At 40.4% G+C, this 22,874-nt stretch overlaps 1 protein-coding gene across 2 annotated transcripts; it reads left to right on the top strand.

Moving 5' to 3' along the window:
• Positions 1 to 6,332: 6,332 nt before the first annotated feature.
• Positions 6,333 to 19,271, top strand: SGF29 (SAGA complex associated factor 29). 2 transcript variants are annotated; one of them, XM_081933866.1, is made up of 10 exons: positions 6,333 to 6,667; positions 8,219 to 8,297; positions 8,600 to 8,675; positions 10,004 to 10,076; positions 10,158 to 10,222; positions 12,698 to 12,827; positions 12,917 to 13,063; positions 16,480 to 16,515; positions 17,116 to 17,278; positions 18,668 to 19,271. In XM_081933866.1, exons 2-10 carry the CDS (start codon positions 8,223 to 8,225, stop codon positions 18,782 to 18,784), a joined length of 882 nt encoding a protein of 293 aa, XP_081789992.1. In that variant the 5' UTR covers positions 6,333 to 6,667; positions 8,219 to 8,222; the 3' UTR covers positions 18,785 to 19,271. The 2 variants fall into 2 exon arrangements, with proteins under 2 accessions (XP_081789992.1, XP_081789993.1); XM_081933867.1 differs by lacking the exon at positions 6,333 to 6,667 and adding an exon at positions 7,490 to 7,547.
• The last annotated feature ends 3,603 nt before the right edge of the window (positions 19,272 to 22,874 follow it).

Here is a 22,874-nt window from a genome sequence, read left to right on the forward strand (position 1 = left end):
CACGAGATGAATAAAGATTTCAGACTTGCCAGATTTGTTTCATTTCACTTCATTTTATTACAAGTTCAAGATCCATTAATCAGAATTGGGTACAAAAGGCATGTACATGGATCCAATGTTCAGCTAATTTTGTTGTCAAAGCCACAGATGGCTGAGTTCGCATATTATAGTAAGTTATATATTGCAGTTTGTTTGGTTTTAGTTGAGCCAACCGTTCTATTTTATAAATCATTTATAAACCACGAGGAGTGGATTTACATATCACCTTGTAATAAGCAAATGAACAATGCACACTTTGTATTAATATGTGTCTTGAGTTAAAGATAGGGTACCTCTGAGCATATTCCGAATTTAAGAGCTAATTTTCTGAATCTGAGATGAATTCATGCAAATATTCCAAACACAATTGGAAATCAGAAATAATTGACAAATCTACGGTATATCACATAAGTGTACTTACTGTAGTTCTGCCTATATCTGTTTTACTTCATGAAAATGTCTGCTGAAATAAATTTAAGGGAAACAAGTATCATTCTATTTCTAGAAAGATTATGTGAAATCCATGATAATTATTACAGTTAAGGCATTGCCACATTGAACTTTTGGAAGCATGGGCTTATGATGCTTAAGTAGCCAAAAATAATTCATTCAGGGAAAGAATCTGAGGAAGATATACCAGTATATAGTAAAAATTAAGCTTAGGTAACATTTTAATTCACTTTAGCTTCTGATGGATGCAGTTATGACCCCAATAGGCAGAAGAAAGATATAACTACCTACATTGTAAGCCACAACCAGGAGTTACCTTGTTGTAAGATGGGCGGCAAACAAATTTATATAAATAAATATATATATTGAATATTGTAAATATGTAGCAAAGGTGTCAATTTTCTAGTTTTCATCCTCCAGAAAAAGTAAACTTAGAAAAATAACCCCGACATTATAGCTGCAAAAGTAAGTTGAAAAACGAAACACATAGGGAGAAAGTGAAAGATGTAGATTTATTTTTCAATTACATTACTCCACTTTTCCTTTCACTCCTCCGAGATATTTAAAAAGTACATAATAAACAAAAATAATGGTGAAGTGATTTAAAAAAAGTCTCAAGGACTTCCCTCTTTTACTGTTTCCAAGCCTCAGTATAATTAAATGAATATAAATTATCGGTAATTTTCAACCTATATCCTAGAGTTTATAACTTCTACTGTTTGCCTTCAAATCTGGTATAGATTCATGTTTAAATACATGTGTGATCAAGAACATATAAAAGCTGTTCTAATAACATTATTGGCTTGCTGCCACAGAATTATATTTCTCTTCATCTGGATATAATGCATTTTTTGCTGCTATGAATAGTAACTCAGAGATCTTTGCACACATACCTTTCAGAGAGAATTGTTAAAAGTGTAGTTGTATACAGAATGTGAAAATTGTTTCATATTTCTTTTCCTTCCCCTTAATAGAGATACCAAGATCTAGATGTGGCTGATTTACAACTCCTATTAGGGGGTCATCAAAGAAAGTTGTAGCATAGCTACGTTTACAGAGTCAGAATTTCCATGTCATAGTTGTATACCAGTTTTCTTACAATTTCTTTCATTCACTTTACAGGTAGCCCTTGACTTATAACCACAACTGAACCCAAAATGTATGTTGCTAAGTGAGAAATATAATGAGTTTTGCCACTTTTCTTGCCAGAGTTGTTAAGTGAACCAGTGCTGTTAAATTAATCACACGGTTGTTAATGAATCTGGCTTCCCCATTGGTTTGCTTTTCAGAAGATTGCAGAAGGGGATCACATGACCTCGGGACACTGCAACCGTCATAGATATGAGTCAGGTTTCAAGCATCCAAATGTAAATCACTTGATCGTGGGGATGCTGCAATGGCTGTATAAAAAATGGTAATAAGTCACTTTTTCAGTGGTGTTATAACTTCAAATGGTCACTAAATGAACAATTGTTAAGTCAAGGACTACCTGTATATATAATTTGTAAATTATATAGATGTGCATATGTACTTACCGCCCGTGATGCTCCGTGATGCTCCAGCTGCTCGGCGGAGGGTTGCGCAGGCGCCGTACGCTCAGTGCGATTGTGCGGAAGACCTGATCGGCTGAAATACAGGTAAGGAGAGCGGGTGGGCCCTCTTGAGCACCATACCGGAACGGTACCTGGTGCTCCCAGCAGGTACGGGTATGCCCATACATGTATCCCACCACTGAAGCACCCATTATAAACACAGACCTGATAGCATTGTTAATCATTTAGAGCAGTGTTTCTCCAATTTCTTTCCCCTCATCCCAGGTCTCATTACTAGATACAGACATAGAACAGCAACTGGTATGTTTTCTGATGTGAACATGACATTATTTGCAGTGTAATACATTTTTATTTTCTGTGGCCTCCTTGGCAAATGCTATGGTTAATAAGTGAATCACTGCAGTGGTGAAATTCATTTTTTTTTACCACCGGTTCTATGGGCGGGGCTGGGAAAGGATATTGCAAAATCTCCATTTCCACTCCACTCCAGGGGGAAGGATACTGCAAAATCCCCATTCCCAACCCACTCTGGGATCAGCCAGAGGTGGTATTTGCTGGTTCTCCAAACTACTCAAAATTTCCATTACCAGTTCTCCAGAACCTGCTGGATTTCACCCCTGAATCACTACGGTTGTTAAGTTAACCACATGGTCATTAACCAAATCCAACTTTCTCTTGTGACTTGTCAGAAACTGGCTGGGAAAGTTGCAAATGGTGATCACATGACCTTGAGGTACTGCAACTATTGTAAATACGTTAGCGGTAGTTGCCAAGTGCTTGAATTTTGATCATGTGATTGACTTCCGGTTCCGGCGGCTACGGCGACAGGCAGATCGCTGCCTGCTCCAGCTCTCCCGGTGGGCTTCCCCCGCTTCTGGGGGGGCACAAGACGCCTTGGAGGGGCGTCTTGCCGAAGGAACGGCTCGCGGAGGGTCCTGGCGTCGGCGGCGGCTGGCGGGGGCTCCTCCGCTTCGTTCTAGGCATCGGGGAGCAGTTTTGGAGGACGTGCGTGCGCACGCGTCTCGCCCCATGCCGATCGGAGAACACACTTCCGAACGAAGCAGCGGCAGTATGGTGAGAGGCTTCCTTTCTGCATTCCTTTGCTTTTGAATTGATGAACTTTTCAGCACTTTTAAAAAGTTAAACTTTCGGATCCCTGCTAGAGGTGCGGCTAGAGGGAGGGGGATTTCCCCCCCTCCCTTGGACAAGCGGCTTGAAAAGACTTTCCTTCCATCCCCAGAGAGGAGGAGGGGGGAGAGCCAACTAATGATGCCTCACCCCTATAAAAGTGATTTTCATTCGACCTAGCTCCAGAACTAATGGATGAACTGAGAACTTTCTGAACTTTTAAAAATTTTCCTATGCCTCTGAGCCCAAAGCTGGCAGGGCAAGATGGCACACTTCCGTTGTCTTCATGAACTGTGAAACCTGACTCCACCTTTAAAATTCAGGCTTCCGGTCTTTGTCTCCGAGTCACCCAGAGGAATTTCTTGTGGATTGCTACTTTTTGAACTCTTTGGAGAAAAAAAACTTTCATCTACTGCTAGAGTGATTAAAGAAACCCCCATCTGTTTGAATCCTCTGCCTTCTGAACTCGCCTGCCTGCTCTACCTCTCCAGCTGCCCAGTCTCTACTTTGACTGATCTCCTTGTTTCATAAACCATGTCTCCAAAAAGACCACCTCCTGGAAAGCCTGGCTTTGCTACTTCTGCTCCAACGTCTGCAACGTCTAGTCCAGCTACACAGTCAAAGATATCAGAACTGATGCAACCCAAGACTACAGAGATAGACTTCCAACAAATGCTTCAACAAATTTTACAAGGCCAGGAGGAAATTAAGAAACAGTTAAGGGAAATGAAAGATGAAATTAAACAGAACCAAGCCCAAATCTCTAAGAACTCACAGAGACTGGACCTTGTGGAGGGTGGGGTGGCGGAGGCGAGGGGGGGGGTAGAGGCCTTACAGAAGGGGAACAAAGAACTTGACATCCAACAAATGAAAGCAGAGTTTGAAAGAATGTCCTTTTATCTTAGATTTCAAAATGTAATAGAAGCAGATGGGGAAAATATAAGGGACATTATGACTAACATTTTAGCTGAATACATACACAAAGATAAACAGCAGATGGAATGGGAGATAGATCTAGCTTATAGAGTGAATTCAGCATATGCCAGAACACATAATGTACCCAGGGAGGTTCATATTAAATTTCTTAGGAAAACCACAAGAGATGAAATTCTGGGTGTACAAAGGGGGCAAACACTGACATACCACGATAGGGAGATAACCATTCTAAAGCAGATTCCCAAAAAAATTAGGGAAAAAAGGAAAAGCTATTCGCAATTGGCGAATAAATTATACCAGAAGGGGGTGTGGTTTAGATGGTTGATGCCTGAAGGTATGCTGATATTCTGGGAGGAGACAAGAATTAGAATCAATACACCCATAGAGGCACAGGCCTTTATGGAAAAAAACAAAGCGAACCTAGAAAAAACAGATGATACTACAACGGTTATACAGGACACGGGAGGGGCCGGAGCTCTGCCAGCGGGGGGTGAAGGGGCAACACCAAGAAAGCTCAGATCACAAAAATAAATAAGAAAACCACAATGTTATAAACAGACCGAAAGTATTAATGAATTTACAACTAGACTATATATTATAATTATATAAACTGATTGAAAAGTATTTTTTCTAGAATTAATATGCTGATTTTTTTTATGACTATGTAATAAGGTTTGATATTTTGATGTAACCTAGGAGTCTGGAGGGAGGGGGCGTCTGCCATACTTGCAACTGCCAAAATTTGTAACTATTCCACTTACCCTTTTCCGCATAAATGTTTTTAAAAAAAACCAATAAAATTTCTTGAAAAAAAAAAAAAAATTTTGATCATGTGATTGTGGGGATACTTGATGGTTGTAAGTGTGAGGACCAGTTGTAAGTGCCATTGTTACATCAAATGGCCACTAAAAATGGTTGTAAACTGAGGGACTATCTATAAAAGTAGTAGCAAACTACAATACTTCTGATGTGAACTCTGCGGTCTTGTGATTCTGATTAGCAGGTTCAGTTCAGTCAATGCCGAAGTACAGTAAATTATCTAAAGTCAATAGTGCTGGGCTGGTACAGTTTGTTCCTGAACATACTGAACCGAGTAATGGCTGAAGTCAACATGATACAAACTGAATGTAGGGAGGGAAGCATCAGTGGCCAATGAGAGAAATTGCCTGCCATGTTAATCCAGTGGACAAAAAGTGCAGCTAATAAAATTGTCACTGTAATTTGAGAAGCGCTTCTGCATCTGCTTGCCTTTTTTTTAAAATGACAAAAACTTTTCCAGCTGTTCAATTAAATCTTCAACAAATGGTAAACATGATTTTTGAGCCAATCTCTCTCTCAGCCTAATCCACTCATAGGATTGTCCTTGTGGGGAAATTAGGAGGAACATGTTTGCCACCTTGAGTCAGTGTAAAAATAATGAAGGGCTACACAAATAAATAGATAGCCTGCAGCTTTATTTAAACTCTTGTGGACCACAATTCATTTTATCCAAAGCATGAATTATAAACCTAAAAGGCATATGCCAACAATGTTGATTTGTTAAGTGTTCCAGCTGTTCCACATTGTGGTTTGACCTGTTATGTGTCTTAGTCTTTCTTGGTATTTGTTTTGTGATTGCATTATCCACTGCAATATGCTTGCTACAAAAACGAAGCATGTTCTTAGCAGGAATCCCTCACTTTTTGCAATTAATTTCCAGCTTTTTTAGGAGGAATAGAAAGCATGTTTTGACTTTGAAAATGCCTGGTGACTGTAATTCTGTTTTCATATCAATTCCATGCTAGGTTTCATGCTTGAAATTCTGTAACGCTTACTTGGAAGTAAACTTAAATGAGTATGACATCTCCAAATAAACCCCATACGAAAAGGTATATTATTTCCCTTTCTACTTTATCCTTCCGATTTGCACACGGAATAACAACTTTTTAGAGATTGTAAGCACCACGATCGCGCCTCAAAAATTCAAGGTTTGAAAAGTTAAGCCACGACGCGCTCCGCAACAAATCCGCGCTTGAAAGTAAACCAAAGAGCATGCGTCGATCAATAAAAAAACTACAGTTCCCAAGAGGCTTTTTGCAGTGGTAGTTAACTTTTGGAAATAATAAATTATTCCACAGTCAAGCTCCTGCTTTGGGGTGTATTTTTAATATTGTCCCGCTGTAGAGGTCCACTTGAATATATCTTGTTCCTTATGACCATGTTTCACATTCTGTTTTTTTTTTTAAAAAAAAGATTGGGAAGAACAACATAGAAATGGACAGAACTGTTTTTTTTTAAACGGTTTTTTTTTTTTTGGTGAATTTTTGTTTTTGGGTTGTGGCGAAGTCTATAGACGCATGCGCAAAATTAGAGCCCATGAACGGGGAAATTGATTCCGCGGATTGCGCGTGCGTTAACTTCCCACCGTTCAGTGCGCACGCGCTAGTCCCCTAGCTGTAGGAAGTTCGCTGAGCGAGGTTTCTGCGTCATTTTTAGGCGCGCGTGCCGCCTTTATTTATTTATTTATCTATCTATCGTTTAGCGAACTTGCGTCGAGTGTTATTCTGCGCGGACTTTAAACGGTAGGGGGTCAAGTGTTTGTCGCAGTAGTGGGAACTTAATGGGAATAAAGGGGTGAAGAAGTTTATAATTGTACTGATTATAATTGTGCTGTGTCGCCCCCTACTGGTTTCCTTTGCATGTTCAGGATCTATTCTATACTGCTAGCGTGTGTGGTCGATCATTGCAATACAGGTAATCCTCGACTTGCAACTGCTCATTTAGTGACCGTTCAAAGTGACAACGCCAGTGAAAAAAAGTGGCTTATGTGGCCATTTTTCACACCATTGCAGGATCCCCATGGTTATGTGATCAAAATTAAGATGCTTGGCAACTGACTCATTTATGTCGGTTGCAGCGTCCTGGGGTCATGGGATCCGGTTTTGCAACCTTCTGAGAAACAAAGTCAATGGGGAATCCAGATTCACTTAACAATCCTGTGACTAACTTAACATATGTAATGATTTGCTTAACAACTGTGGCCAAAAACAAGTCGTAAAATGGGGCAAACTCACTTAACAAATGTTTCACTTAGCAGCATACATTTTGGTCTCAATTGTGGTGGTCGTAACTTGACTATAGTGATGCCCCTTCTTTCAACCAACACATCATGAGAATCCGTACTGTATCTTGAAGGAGATCACAGATTCTCCTGTTTTCTTCGGATGAAAGAAATGGAAAGTGGTATTGGTTCAATGTTCTGTGAAAGCATACAAAGTGACATGTTTTTGATAGCAAGTGCCTACATTGCAGTTGTCCTAATGCATCTTACCCTGTAAACGTGCATACTGGATTTGCAAATGATAGTTGGAAATCATGTGTGTATTTATTACTTTCCAGAGGGATGGCCTTTTCTATATGTTGAAGTGTAAATCTGCTTCCAGAGCTCTTAGGCCAGCCATGGTGAGATGCTTGGTTAAGGATATTAAAGTTCAACTTTGTTCATGCCAAGGAGACAACAGCTGTCAGGGTGAAGTTGAATAAAAATGCAGCTAAAAACATACAGAAATTAAAATGGTCAATTTAAACTAGCAAATTTTATTTTTAAATTAAAATATGCATCACATATCTGCTGAATATTCAGAAAAGATGAAGCTGGTCCCGAGGCTACTTTACTGAATAAAAATATATGAAAACTTTCCCAAAGTTTCTAAACATACTTTATTTATTTGTTTGTATTTCATGTTTCTAAAGTCAAAACTCATTAGATGGACTTTAATAAACATGTAGAGTTGTTTTATAAGCAAAATCTTAGCTATTTTGCAAATTAAAGTTATTTCTTCTCATGATACAGGAAAACACTTTCACTTCATTATGAGCACTTATTTGCATCAAATGTAGGATATGCTAAAATACTCTCTGTGCAGATTCTCTGTTATCCAGGTCATAGTTGTTTCAAAATTGTTTTTTCAAAAGGCAACTGGACTGTTTTTTCCAATTGTCTTTTGAAAAAGCACCTTTAAGACTAAAACTACTGTATTCCTTTATTAATATTTTAATATTAAACAGTGCAAATGTTATAATGGCAATTGATTTGAGAGAAATTCCTTTCTCCGACTTTACATTTCGTTCAGCAACATGGCTTTGGTATCAGCTGATTCAAGAATTGCTGAACTCCTAGGAGAACTGCACCAGCTTATCAAACAGACCCAGGTAATGTGATTTTCCTCACCCCTGGAATATTTAGGCCTGTATGTGACATGAAATTTACTTAGCTTGTCATAGCCAATGATGAGGAAAGGAGAAGGTTTGCCTTTTGCAATTTTAGAAAGGGAGGGTGTTTTTTCATTTGGGCCCACATCTTGTTTTAGTAATGCACCAAAGAGTCTATGTAATAATGATGAGAGGAAGGCATGAAACTGGTGTGGTGGGTTAACTTTGAGAAATAAACCCTGTGTGCTAAAATAAAAATCATATTATCCAAATAATTAACCAGAAACACTTTTTGTTGCTAGGAGGAACGATCAAGAAGTGAACATAATCTTGTGAATATCCAGAAAACACATGAACGGATGCAGACAGAGAACAAGAGTGAGTGGAAAATGCCAGACTAGTAACACCTTCCCTAGAAATCCTTTGTGAGGCAAACTTTTGAGTCTGGTGCTACAGAGAGTCAGTTGAGCCAATTTATTCAACTACCATTAGTCTTTAACAATTGCCAATAGTGGCAATGGCCATGGAGGTTCTTGTAGGCAGGGAAAGTCATTGTTTGCTGCATCTAAAAGGCAACAGGCCAGATAAATTAAACAATTTAGTGGCTGCAGAAAGAATGCTCTGGAGTTGGAAAAGGGTTGGAACTAAAGTTTTCCTCTTAGAGGAAAATGGGTGAGTGTTTTCTAGAAAACCTTGAATTGGAAAATGTTCTAGCCAATTGCTTGTGTGTATTAAATTAAATTAATTTTCAGAAGATAGTCCTTAGGGCTGCTCATTCATCCTGAATTTCTAACTCACAAGAGACCAACTTGCAAAGTGTACTTTGAGAATGAAATAATATGGTTAATTTTGCAGATTGAAATAATAAAATTCTTTCAGTAATGAATAATGAACGATTATGTCATTGAAATACATTTTAAATCTAGTTTTAAAATGTATTGTTGTTTTTCCCCACCCACACTTCACTTATGGCTCTCTCGACTGAGTAATAAAATGGTGCTTTTTTAATTATTAAGAAAAAAAAGGATAAATAGACAACAGAATTACGTATAATATAGAGCACTTCATCTAGTAATGAATGGGCTTCCCATGACTTGCAGAGCATTGTAGAAAATTAAACTGGTTGGGCTGTTGCCACAAATCAGAACAAGTGATTTTATTGCCTGTTGTATTCTTTAGGCCTTCGATGTTTCCCATTTCTTCTATACGAGATACCCTTAGTCAAAATTTTGACTAATTCTGACTTATACCACGATGTTTGCCTTGTATATTAGAATATGTAGTATATTTGATTTTAGCTTAATGTGTCAGGTGAGCCTGACTTGTCACTTCTAAGCTTTTAGATTATGGCTCACAGTGTTATGTTAATTCCGTTTTAATATATTCAGACAAACCCTGGGTTAGAACATCTATGGAGATTCTCAGTCATCCAGGTCATGGATGATGGGAACAGAAGGATTTATTTTCAGCGACTCTCTAAAAGAATGCAAATGACCAGCTGTCTGCAAGGAATATAAATCCTTCTATTCCCACCATCCTTTCAAGAGCTGAAGAAGCTTCTTGGATGAGAAGCGAAACGTCTTCAAAGAAAAACAAGAAAGTTCAATTGCCTCCTGAAAAAGCACCTTTGGGACATAGATTAGAACAATAGATAATTAGGTTTCTATGGGAGCTCAACATTACCTGCCTGTGTTTCTTCTGTCTAGTCTCTCCATATTATCGGACGAAATTACGTGGCCTCTATACAACAGCTAAGGCTGATGCAGAAGCTGAATGCAAGTGAGTATATATCTAACTTAAATGCTTCTGAGGAGAGAAGGCGACTCCTTTTCATGTTGCTTCTTTGCCCTCTTTACCCAGCATCCTGCGCAAGGACTTGGACAAGATTGCTGAGATAAAGTCTCTTCTGGAAGAACGGCGAATTGGTGAGTGATGAAAAGCTCTGAATAAGGCAGAGCAAATGGGATGCTTGAGCTGTTACAAAAATGTTGGGTGGTATCCCAAGATTTTAAGTTTTAATTATTCAAGCAGCCTTAAAAAAAGGATGCATGTGCATTTTTTTTTATGTGGACTTGTCTTCCATTAATAAAGATAGTCCTCAAGTATAAATGGCAACTGGGATCAAAATTTCTGCTGCTAAGCGGTGCAGTCATAAATCATGACTGCATTGCTTAGTGACAACAATCCCTAAGGTTCCAATGTCCATTAACTGAATTGCAGCAGTTGTTAGGCAAGGACATCCTCACAACAAGGAGTCATGGTGGCTCAGTGGCTTAATGATGGTGGAGATGGTTCTCAGTTCTGTGGTTTGAGCCCTAGCATTGGATGGCAGGGTGAGTTCCTGTCACTCGCCTCAGCCTCTGTCCACTTAATAGTTTGAAAGCATATTCTATGCAAGTAGATCAATAGGTACCACTTTGGAGGGGAGACACTTTTTCTCTGTGCAGGCAGGCAGTTCCTATGGCTCTGAACCTTCCCAGTTGCAGCGCCTGCTTATGAGGCAGCTCTGGGAAGAGAAGGGGGCCTTCGGTGAAGCTGCAGGAAAAGCCATTCATTTTTCCAGTGAAGCCAGGTTGCCCTCCTGTGGCGGACCTTGGGAAATGCCCAAGCATTTCCTATAAGTGGGCTGGTACCTTGGCAAGCCAAACTAGTGTTCTGCAATACCATTGTGGTCTCCTGGCTACTATAACAACACCATATCCTAATAATAGTCATCATCATCATCCTTGCAACGTCCAGTTGGCTTCCCACAACTAAAGTCAGTGGGGAAGCCATTTGGAAGTTGCAAGTCACAAGCGGCTTGCAAGCAGGCAGGTAGATGAGAAGGAGAGGGCATGAGGAGGTGACGTTTAGGGATGCCAGTGTGTGGAGTGGCCTGTGTGGAACAAGAGCAGGTGGGCTAGGGGAAATGGTGTGGGTGGGAGAGACATATCCCAGGGACTTGCAACCTTCCTTGCCAGCTTCCCCATTGATGGGGAAACCATTCAGGGAAGGTAACAAATTGCAATCATGGCTTGCAGAGCACAACAATCAATTTTAAGTATGCGCTGGTTGCTAAGTTCCAGATTGAAATCATATGATTGCAGGGATGCTGGGATGGATGGAACTTTGAAAAGCAGTCATAACCACCATTTTTTAAGCACCATCGAAATTTTAGTCACTGAACAAATGGTCATAAGTCGAGGACAACCTGTACTCAAGTCTAATGCTTTCAGATCACGATTGCAAACATTTAGTCAACCACTAGATGGTAGCAAATAAATATACAGTATAATGCTTTAATGCCTTGCTGCCACTTAGTGGTTACCTATATTGTTGCAGTCCAGTTCTACTAATCCTAATCTGGTTGTGCCAGATTGAATTGAATTGAATAAGAATTCTTTGCTGCTTCCAAGAAATGGATAGAAAAATTGAGAAAAGATGAAGTGTTACTTTGATGAGGCTAGTTGGCTTTTGTTGCTGGGTTAAAAAAAATATTCTAAGCCAATGTTGTCTTTAAGTATATTTGAGGAACACGCTGATTCATGTCAGACCAAACTATTGTGCCATATTTGCAGCATAGCATGTAAACCCAAACAGATTCTGACTGTTTGGGTTTACATGCTCTATGTATTATTGTTGAATGTCTGATGCATTGGCTCTTTTATCCGTTTTCCTAATATGAATAATCGCACTGGTATGCCTTCGTATCATTTAATTATCTGCTGAGCTGGCCAAGAGAATCCTACTGTTCCCATAAATTCTAGTTTAAATTGGGCAGGAAGTTTTGGGCTGTGCATCACATGACGATGAATGAAGGCGAGAGTTTGTAAGTGAAAGTGGAAATTCTCGCCTAGAATTTGGAACTTACCCTTGATAGAACCAAGCTCTTTTCTGAGGTAAATTTACAAGAAATTCACTGCCATAAGCTGATATCTGCCTGGAGTGTGCAATATGTAAACAAAGTGAGAAATTTGATGTATTGATTCATTCACAATTCCTTATGATGAGGCAGTGAAAAGTCTTTGCAACATCAGCTCTTCTTTTTATTTAGTTTATACATCTTTTTACATTCAAGACCTCACATTTGCTTATACAGGGCTCCCTTCTACCATATTGTTTTAGGGCATAAAGTTACTGTATTCTTGATGTGGAAGTGAATATGATTGGCAGGTTTATTTAAAAGCTGGGAGACTGCCTGCAAAGTTTACTCCCTTAGAATATTGAAAGTGTTGTTTTCCAAGATCTGAACATCTGGCTTTGCCTTGCTTTGTTGATTGATTAATTGATTGATTGATTGAGTGATCATTCATTCATTCATTCATTTGTATTATTTTCTATTGGGTGAGACGCTTCTGTCCCTATTGATTCTTACATATAACCAAACCTTTTCTGGTCTGCTTCCATCTCTCTTCACACAGCTGCCAAGATTGCTGGCCTCTACAATGACTCTGAGCCGCCACGCAAAACCATGCGCCGTGGAGTGCTGATGACTCTTCTCCAGCAGAGCGCCATGACTCTCCCATTGTGGATTGGGAAGCCTGGAGAAAAGTAATTTCTGGGAAGGTGTGGTGGGTTCTGAGCACCTGAAGTCACTCTTTAGCCATAGATTAGACCCTTTTGTCTGGTTTCCTATGCAGGCCGCCTCCCCTTTGTGGTGCCATCCCTGCCTCTAGTGATTATGTGGCCAAACCAGGCGATAAAGTAGCAGCTCGTGTCAAGGCTGTTGATGGGGACGAGCAGTGGATCTTGGCTGAGGCTGTGAGCTACAATCATGCCACCAACAAGTGAGTATACGTGGGACTAGTGTTTTGCTAATTAAGAACATTGGTTGTTTGTCTTGGAAACAGTCATTCTGAAGTATGTACATATGGTAGGTGAGGGCCAGCTTGGTCTAATAATTAAGGTGCTGGACTAGGAGTTTCAGACCTAACTTGAGCACAGAAGCCACCTTAGACCATCATCGTCTCAGTCCAAGAAAAAGGCAGTGGCAAACTACTTCCCAAAACATTGCTGAATGGGCTTGCACATATGCCGTATTTTTCGGACTATAAGACGCACCGGAGTGTAAGACGCACCATGATTTTGAAGAGGTAATTTTTTTAAAAAAAAAAAGTGCACTCTGCAGGCCTCCCAAATCCTCTCTACGTCTCGTTTCTTGCAACAAAAAAGGAGGAGGTTATGCAGAGCTTTGGGAGGCTTGTAGAGTGTTCCTGTGGCCTGGAAAGGCGGGGGGGGGGGGACAAACAAAAAAGGGCCCAGTTTTTTTGCTTGTTTTTTGCTCTCCCCAACCCCCAGGAGCACTTTGCAAGCCTCCCAAACCCTCTGCATGCCCATTTTTGCAATTTTTGTGCTGGGTTTCAGGAGGCCAAAAATGCTGTATTCAATGTATAAGAAGCACCCAGATTTTCACCCTCTTTTTTGGGGGTGGGGTGGAAGGTGTGTCTTATACTCCAAAAAATATGGTAGTTTAGATTGACATTAGATTGTTGTATAGTGTGTATGTGTGTATTCCAAACCAGTCTGTCCTGAAAGAGAATAAATTTGGCAATACTACAGTATGTGTGGAATGTGTGCATGCCTGTGTATATGGATTCTTGATTTCCTTATTGATAGGCCCCAGTTTATGCGAGTTGAAAGAAAAGTTTCCAGTTCCATCTCCTGGAGTACAGGTTCCCCATTAGGGTTGAGTCTTTTGAGTCTATTACTCAAGACTGGTGTGTCAAGTCTGCTATGAATCATATTGTGAAATATGTGGATGACACGGCAATGGTGGATCTTATCTAGGATGACAATGCAAATTCTTATAGGGAGGAGGTGAAGGCTTTGGTGGACGGGTGCAATAAAATAACCTGGTTTTGAATGTTAAGATAATTGTTGATTTTAGAGAGAGCCGGCATAGTCATACTCCACTTTGTTTCAAGGCTACAGCTGTGGAGGTGGTTCAGTAGTATCTGGGGACTTAAACAATCTGACTTAGTCTCTTCATACATTGTCTTTAGTGAAGTATGCAAACGAGTGTCTACATTTCCTGCATCGGATGAGGAGAGCACATCTTTCTCCTTCTGTCCCTTTTATAGAGACTGAGAGTGTTTTAACAAACTGCATCACTGTTTGGTTTGGTGGCCACAGTGTCTCAGCTAGAAGGTCCATACAGAGAGTGGTAAGGACAGCTGAGAAGATTATAGGAAGCTCGTTTCCTGTTATTCAGGACACTGCTTATAAGCACTATTGGCTTAGAGCAGTGTTTCTCAACCTTGGCAACTTGAAGATGTCCGGACTTCAACTCCCAGAATTCCCCAGCCTGGCTGGGGAATTCTGGGAGTTGAAGTCCAGACATCTTCAAGTTGCCAAGGTTGAGAAACACTGGCTTAGAGCTTGAAGCATTGTTAGAGACCTCATACGCGCACTTCACAGTCTGTTTGTGTGGCTTCCCTCTGGGAGGAGGTTTCGAAGTATCTATAGCAGGACTACTAGATTCTGTAACAGCTTTGTCCTTATGCCATCCGTCTTGTAAACTCACAAGATGCGTGGGTTGGGTTTTTTTTTTGCCATATATATATGTGTATATTTCTGAACCGGACCGTGATGTTTCTTTGCATCATATGTGTGTGTAAATGTGAATGTGAATGGGCATATGCATTAGTGGTTATCTCTTGAGAGCTGAATGGAACAAAATTTCATTTTAATGAACGCTGATTAGTGTACATTTAAAGTGACAATAAAGGTTTGTTTTTTTTAAATTCTGTGTGCTTCATGCCTGTTGAGCCTAAACTACTACATGAATCGGTGCAAGGGTCCAAAAGAGATTCCTGTCTGAGAAGTCAGAAACGTGTTGCATTTATTTTGAAGACATGGCAGAACCATCTTTTTTTTTAAAAAAAAAAAGGCCTTCATAGACTTACTAGTGTGTAGGTTTTTACATCATCCCAGATCTTTTCTTCTTAAGCCTTCAACTGCCACCACTTTCTCAAGTTGAAATGGAATGATCCTAAGACAGGATGAGACTAGGAGAGGACAGGAAAGAGGAAATAAGTTGGTTGACAGTTTAAAATCATTGGTTTTCTGGGATCCTTTTCAGTCAGGGACCCAAATTTTCCTAATTTAAATGTTACTAACGGGCTCTAGATTTAGGTGCCAAAGGTTTTTTTTGTTTCTTGTAATGAGGGGGGTGGCTAATTAGTCCTGCTTAGTCATAACTTTTGGTCTATCAGTCATGTCCCCCCATGTTAACAAAAGCTGCAGATTCTTATGTGCTAAATCCATGGTGGTGAACCTATGGCACGGGTGGCACCCAGAGGCCTCTCTGCCGACACGCAAGCCCCAGTGGAGCTCCACCAAGCACGCACCGCTGGCCAGCTGGTTTTCAGGTCTCTGCAAAACACTATACAAGCCATCAATGTACATCCAACAGGAACAGGAAGTGCCTCATAGGAGCAGATAGAGGTAAATCCTAGAGAGGCAGGAAATGCATTACTGAACAATGCAGATGAATGCTAGAGAGGAATAAACCTGCATATAAAGCTGACATAACTCCCGTAACACCATAGGCATACACGGGGGGGGGGGGGGAGTGAGAGGGGGTGCGCCCCCCCTTTTTGGTCCCAGGAGGTTTCATGGAGGCCTGCTAGACCCAAAATGGAGCGCAGGGGTGGCCACACTTGCATGCACAGGGAGAGGTGCGGGGGGGGGACACGCGCATGTTGTATTATGGGTGTGGGCACGCGCGCATGCGCTGTTGTGTGCGTGCACGCGCTTTCGGCACGTGAGGACAAAAAGGTTAGCCATCACTGCTAAATCGTTACAATGCTAAAGAAGTTAGTAGTAAACCATTCTGCAGGTTATGCCTACTTGGAGGAAGGTCTCTTTCCTTTCACTGCAGTACCAGAAATGGCTGCAGAGCTTCATTGATACACATGCTAAAATTTACAAAAATAGTGGACAAGATTCTGCGCTGGTAATTGTTATTATTGGTTATCTTTCTAGTGTGCACCAACCACATTTTTTTTTAATGGCAGGTTGCAAAGTTTTACTAGCATGCTTTAACTTCTCACTCTAATCTGAACTAAATGAACCAAATGAAGGTGGGTTTTGACCTTATAACTATCCCGTGGTTGTGTTGCGCGAGAATTGGTTACTTTTTCTCTGGGTGCATTCCATTTGGATTTCTTCAAACTCTCATTCAACATTTTCTCTTCTTCAGATATGAGGTGGATGACATTGATGAAGAAGGAAAAGAGTAAGTGATTATAGGGATTATTAAAGGCAGAGGTGTGCCTTGTCGAGCCCCAGGCCCTAGAAACTTTGAAAAAGATTTCCAAAGTACTTCTCAAAATTTCTAATGTGATTAGGGGGAGAATTAAATATGTCATTAGTGCATGCATATTCACTTTAGTTAATCTTAATTATATTTATAATTAAATGAAAGGTATGTATATTTTATTTATTTAATTTCTATAGGCACCTATCTCAATTAGTGACTCTGGGCGGCCTACATCATAAAAACATTAAACAATAAAGAATAAATATATATGGTTGTCGGGTAAAACTATTGCAATAGATATTAATGTAACCAAAAAATGGGGCCCTTAACACACTTGGGGACCAGGCCCCAGCATATAACCAGGTCTCTGTGGCCGGGTGAAAGTCCAGCAGGGTTGGGGGTCATCCTGATCTTTGATGGGCGAAGAGAAAGTTGCATATTTTGGCCTTGAGTGTTCCCCAGTCTGCTTTCTGAAATTCACATGTGTTCCTCAGCCTCTCCCCTCCTACATATTTTGGCCCTGAATTATGGGGCTTTTGTGAGAAATCTCTCATCTTGACTTCTGCTTTTCCACAGGCGTCATACCCTGAGCCGACGTCGCATCATCCCTCTGCCTCAGTGGAAGGCCAATCCTGAAACAGACCCCGAGGCCTTGTTCCAGAAGGACCAGTTGGTCCTGGCCTTGTACCCACAAACCACCTGCTTCTACCGAGCCCTTATCCACGCTCCGCCTCAACGGGTAAGGAAGAGATCATAGGAGTTTTCCTCAGTAAATGGTCCAAACTGTAATACTCTCCAGCTGGAGGTAGAATGGCTCATGCAGGTCCACCTGACCTGTCCTTCTGTCTGACCAGAAGGCAGAAAATAAAGAAGCTAAATCACAATTAGCTGAGGAGCAACAATGGGTGATGCTGCATTCTGGATCGACAACTATTATTTTAAATGTGTTGAGACATAATGGCGAAGTAGCTAAGTTGCTAGTGTGTGGAAGGAAAAACATATCAAATCTGTGAATGCAGAGGCATATAATTGGAGTTGCTACTTCATTATTATGCATTGCATGTTTTATGGTAATTATGAAATTTGGGGTATATGCCAAGAGGGAGAGGGAGGGAGGGAGGGGGAGAGAGAGAGAAGACCTTTCCCCAAAACAAGCCCTTCTTGATTTTTACATGTGTGCCCAACATAAGCCCTCCCCCCCCAATAAGCCCTAGTTAAGAAGTTAAGACCCTGCCCACTTGGATTGCACCTGGTTGCATGGGATAGGGTGAGGTGCTTGAGTTAAAATCAAGTGGGGATGGGGGGGGGGTGTTGAGCTGCTTACCTTCAGACAGTTGCAGCCAAGCCTCGCACACCCTGACACCTGCCTTAACTTGCCGGCCCACTTCTGCGCCCACTTGTTTCCACTTGCATGCATTGCTCCCCCAGTCTCTGTTTCAACGTCACAGGCCTTCTGGAATGGTCTCTGCAGCCGAGAAACAAGCTCTGGATTGACGCCTCTGAAGGCCTTTGACATCTAAATGGAGCCCGGGCGGCACTGCATGAGTCAATCCGCAGCTCGTTTCTCGGCTATAAAGGCCTCGCCTGAAGGTCTCTGACGGTGACATGCGAGAGCAGCGGCAAGTGGCCGCCCAAAAAGTGGGCGGGCTCCTGCTGGGCGGGGCTGTCGGTGGTGCCACTGTGAGGTGAGACAGTGGAAGTCGTACCCCCAAAATAAGACCTGGTGCCTCTTTTGGAGGCAAAAAAATTTATAAGACCGGTCTTATTTTCGGGGAAATACAGGAGAGGGAGGGTGAAGGAGAGAGAGAGAAAGAGATGAATGAGAGAGAGAGAGATCAAAGAGGTAGATTAAAAGTTCAAAGAAATATTTTCCCATCAACAGTTGGCAAATGACTGCTATGAAGCCATATGTGAGTGCAGGTTCTTTGTATATATGAAAGCAGGAACCTTTGAAAATTTCCCCAATCCATTCATAATTGTGGTCTAAGTAAGCTTTTGTTTAGTAAGGATGAGGTAAGGAGAAGCACGAGAAGAAAAAGAAGCTGCTTAATAATCCAGTGGAGAGGATGAGTGAATGGCCATCCCCCCGTAGGCGGTAACTAAATCCATCCTTTTTCTTTTGCCTCAGCCCCAAGATGACTACTCGGTCCTCTTTGAAGATACCAGCTATGCGGATGGCTACTCTCCCCCCCTCAATGTAGCTCAGCGCTACGTTGTGGCTTGTAAAGAAACAAAGAAGAAGTGACGTTGTTGTCCTGCAGCTGCAGCTTGGTGAGGAACAAGTTCTATCCCGGTCAACTTCTGCAGAGGGACAGTGAATGACGCAGGAAGCAACAGAAACCCAACAAGAGCAGGAGTCTTAATTTATTAACCTAAGAAAATTGCATTCCAACAAAACACAGGTGGAGAAATAATTATATGATTACTTCCAAAAGTTAACGACTATGGCAGGAATCGATAGTTGCTTTGGAAGTGGCCAACTATGATTCTTTGAGTAAAGAACAGACAATTGTTAGCTATTTTGTCAGTTTTCATTAATTGGATTTTTAAACTTTCCCTCCCCTTGCAGCTGTTTTGTTTTATTTAGGCTGCCTTTTTGGCTTGCCTCAAATTAATGAAGTGTTTTGCGTACTTTAGATTCTCTCCCCCCACCCCCGCCTGTATTAAGATTGCAAAACCTCCTGCCTTGGAGAAAAGATTTGGAATTAAATCCAACAATTGAAACACAAGAACTTGACCTGAATTTGTGAATTTCTAAAGGAAAGTAGGAGGGGGTTGGGGAATTTTTATTTATTTATTTTGGGGTGAAAAGGATGACTGGGACTCCCGGTCAGCTATGGAAGATAATTGTACTAATTGTTTCTATCGCGCAATTTCCTATTTTATTCATTTCACCACTTGCAAAAAAAATCCTAAATCATAAGGGTGTTGTTATTCTGATGTGACTAGAATTCCAATATAATCTTTTTTTCAAAGAATGGAACATTTTCAAAACTAGGGGTGGTGACTTGGAACTAGCCTCAAAACAACAGATTGCATAAATTTATTTATTGCATAAATTTTAACATTTAAGCCACACAAGAATAAAAATACAAAACGCAAAGTAGAAAAGAAGTAACTATTCATGAAAAACATGTTATGAAGAAGAAGAAAAATTAGTAATGCATTTGATAATAAGTGCTGCCTTCAATAGAAATTATACAATCAATAGTTTTCTGAAGTATACCAAAGCAGTGTATATTTATATAACATTTTTAAAAAGTTATTGGTAAGTACAAAAACCAGATAATGGTGCCTCTCAGTCTCTAGAATTTTCAGTGGGAAGAATTATGGAGCTAGAAATTATATTTCCAGAAATAGGGACATTATAAACATTTGATTTCTTTCTTCTTTTCTGAAAGTTTTTGTAGAACCCTTAGCTGATGTAACACCATTCTCCATCTAATGAGACTCATTGCATCCTAAAAATGTTTTCTTACTGCTTCAGATAATAGTACCTAACACAGACCAGATATTTTGTGTTATAAAACATTTTGCCCCAATAAAAAATATCCCAAAGATGTTTTTAAAAAGATAACTGAACATTCTTAGTGTTTTTCCCCCCCTTTGGAAATGTTTCACTTTTCATCCAAGAAGTTTCTTCAATTCTTCAGAACTGAAGAAGCTTCTTGAATGAGAAGCAAAATGTTTTCAGGGCGAAAAAACCCCAAGAAAATCCAGTTGTTTTTAAAAAACACTCTTGGGTCAATCACGACTTGGATGATTAAGAATCTCTATAAATATTTTTGCCCAAGAAAAATATTTATAAATTTAGGAGGAAATTGGGAAAAGGACAGCATTGTTTCTTTTTAAAGAGAGGTGTTTATGCAAATATTCAAAAATGAATTCTATTTGGTGTCAGCTAGAAATGGCTATTTTTTACCTACCAAATTTTTGAAGTGTTTTTTTTTCCTTCAGGAACAGAAACAATAGCTGTTGTGCAAATGTTTTATGTGGCCCTTTGTTGATGAGGAAATTGGGGGGAAATGCATGGCACAAAGTTGCTCAATAAATCAAGCTTGAACTCAGAACAAACAAAATCTTACCAAATAAAAGAATGAAAAGAGTAAAGTTCTACATTTAGGCAACAAAAACGAAATGCACAGATACAGAATAGGTGGTATCTTGCTCAACAGTAGTAACTGTGAAAGGGATCTTGGAGTCCTAGTGGACAACCATTTAAATATGAGCCAGCAGTGTGCAGCAGCTGCCAAAAAAGCCAACACAGTTCTAGGCTGCATAAATAGAGGGATAGAATCAAGATCAAGTGAAGTGTTAATATCACTTTATAATGCTTTGGTAAGGCCACACTTGGAATACTGCATTCAGTTCTGGTCGCCATGATGTAAAAAAGATGTGGAGACTCTAGAAAGAGTGCAGAGAAGAGCAACAAAGACGATTAGGGGACTGGAGACTAAAACATATGAAGAACGGTTGCAGGAACTGGGTATGTCTAGTTTAATGAAAAGAAGGACTAGGGGAGACATGATAGCAGTCTTCCAATATCTCAGGGGTTGTCACAAAGAAGAGGGAGTCAAACTATTTTCCAAGGCTCCTGAGGGTAGAACAAGAAGCAATGGGTGGAAACTAATCAAGGAGAGAAGCAACTTAGAACTGAGGAGAAATTTCCTGACAGTTAGAACAATTAATCAGTGGAACAGCTTGCCTCCAGAAGTTGTGAATGCCCCAACACTGGAAGTCTTTAAGAAGATGTTGGATAGCCGTTTGTCTGAAACGGTATAAGGTTTCCTGCCTAGGCAGGGGGTTGGACTAGAAGACCTCCAAGGTCCCTTCCAACTCTGCTATTGTATTATTGTAACCTAGGCCTGCTACCATCTGTCAGTTTTCTTCTGTTTCAGGAGGTTGTGAAAGGATAGGAATGGTTTGGAGGTAAGAAGTGACCTTGCTGCCCTGAATAAAATTAATCAATAGACCACCAGATTGAAAGACTACTGCTGTTACTGTATTGCTGACTTTGGGACTTTTCTCTTGGTACTTCATACCAACAGTTTACTGCCTACAATTTTATATCGTTATATGGCAGTGGTTAGAGTGCAGTACTGCAGGCTACTGGTAAAATGAGGACCCAGATTGTTGGGGGCAATAGGCTGACTCTGTAAACTGCTTAGAGAGGGCTGAAAAGCGCTATGAAGTGGTATATAACTCTTAAGTGCTGCTGCTTTCCTTTGAAAGCTATTTTACTTCCTCCCCATTGCTTGATTTCACAACGAATGTTCTCTTATTTCCCATTGTGTATTTAAGCTCTGTGCCTTTCTGCTGGGGTGAACTTTATCCAGTGGCCTCTTAAACTCATTAAAGCCCATGAAATCTTTTATATGGTTTGTTGATTAACTCAATGAATTATATTACGAAGATTTGGGCAGGGACTTTTCCACAGGCGCACGAAACATTTGCTAAGCGTCAGGTATATCATCCCTCTATTTGATTATTTTGCCTTGTGTGCAGCAATGGTTATTATGATTGGACAGAGGGGAAGAAGATGTCCTACCTCAGAAGTGTGAGGTATTATATTTAGCAATTTGAAATGTAGGGCAAAGATAAGAAGAAAGATTCATAGCTTGAAAGCATTATCTCTCAGAAGTATTTTAGTGAAGATTATAAGCTGTCCTGAGTTGGAAAGAGTCAACAGCATATACATTTAAATAATAATTACTAGTAGTGCTAGTATTACTCCCTCTATAATTAGTATTATCTAATTATAATAATTACATTATTAACATGTCAATGACAGTCAGCTCAGCTTTTTAAAAGTATTTCTTTGCATCAGCTAGCATTTAATTGGCATATTGTCAGGTAAGATACTGATATGAAAATGAAACTTCTGATTCCTGGATTGTCTCCCACGTGCAAATTGATGCAGAAACTGCCTACTTTTCTTCCTCGCTACATAAGTTTGTTTGCATGATGCCCCTCCCCCCTTTTCTTTTATCTTGCAGGGGTCTTTTTTCAGTCTCTTTTTCAATTCCTTGCATTAGGCAAAATGAGTTAATTACTTTGAGCAGTTGGAGAAGCTCAGTGTCACGTTCTCAAGTTTTTCCTTTGAAGCTCTCTTTCATTGGAGGGCAAAGCTCTGTGGGTTACATGTCTTCTTCAGGATACTTAAGCTACAGGAAGTCCTTACTTAATGACCGGCTGCTTAGTGACCGTTTGAACCCCCCCCCCCCGGGTTGTTTCCCCAAAAGGTACTTAATGACTCAGTTTTGATATTCTAATAGCCACACGGCACCCACATGGTCACATTTTGGACACTTGGCGACTGGTTCTATTTACAGCCA

This window comes from Natrix helvetica (assembly GCF_964273705.1).
Source record: "Natrix helvetica genome assembly, chromosome: Z".
Lineage (NCBI taxonomy): Eukaryota > Metazoa > Chordata > Lepidosauria > Squamata > Natricidae > Natrix > Natrix helvetica.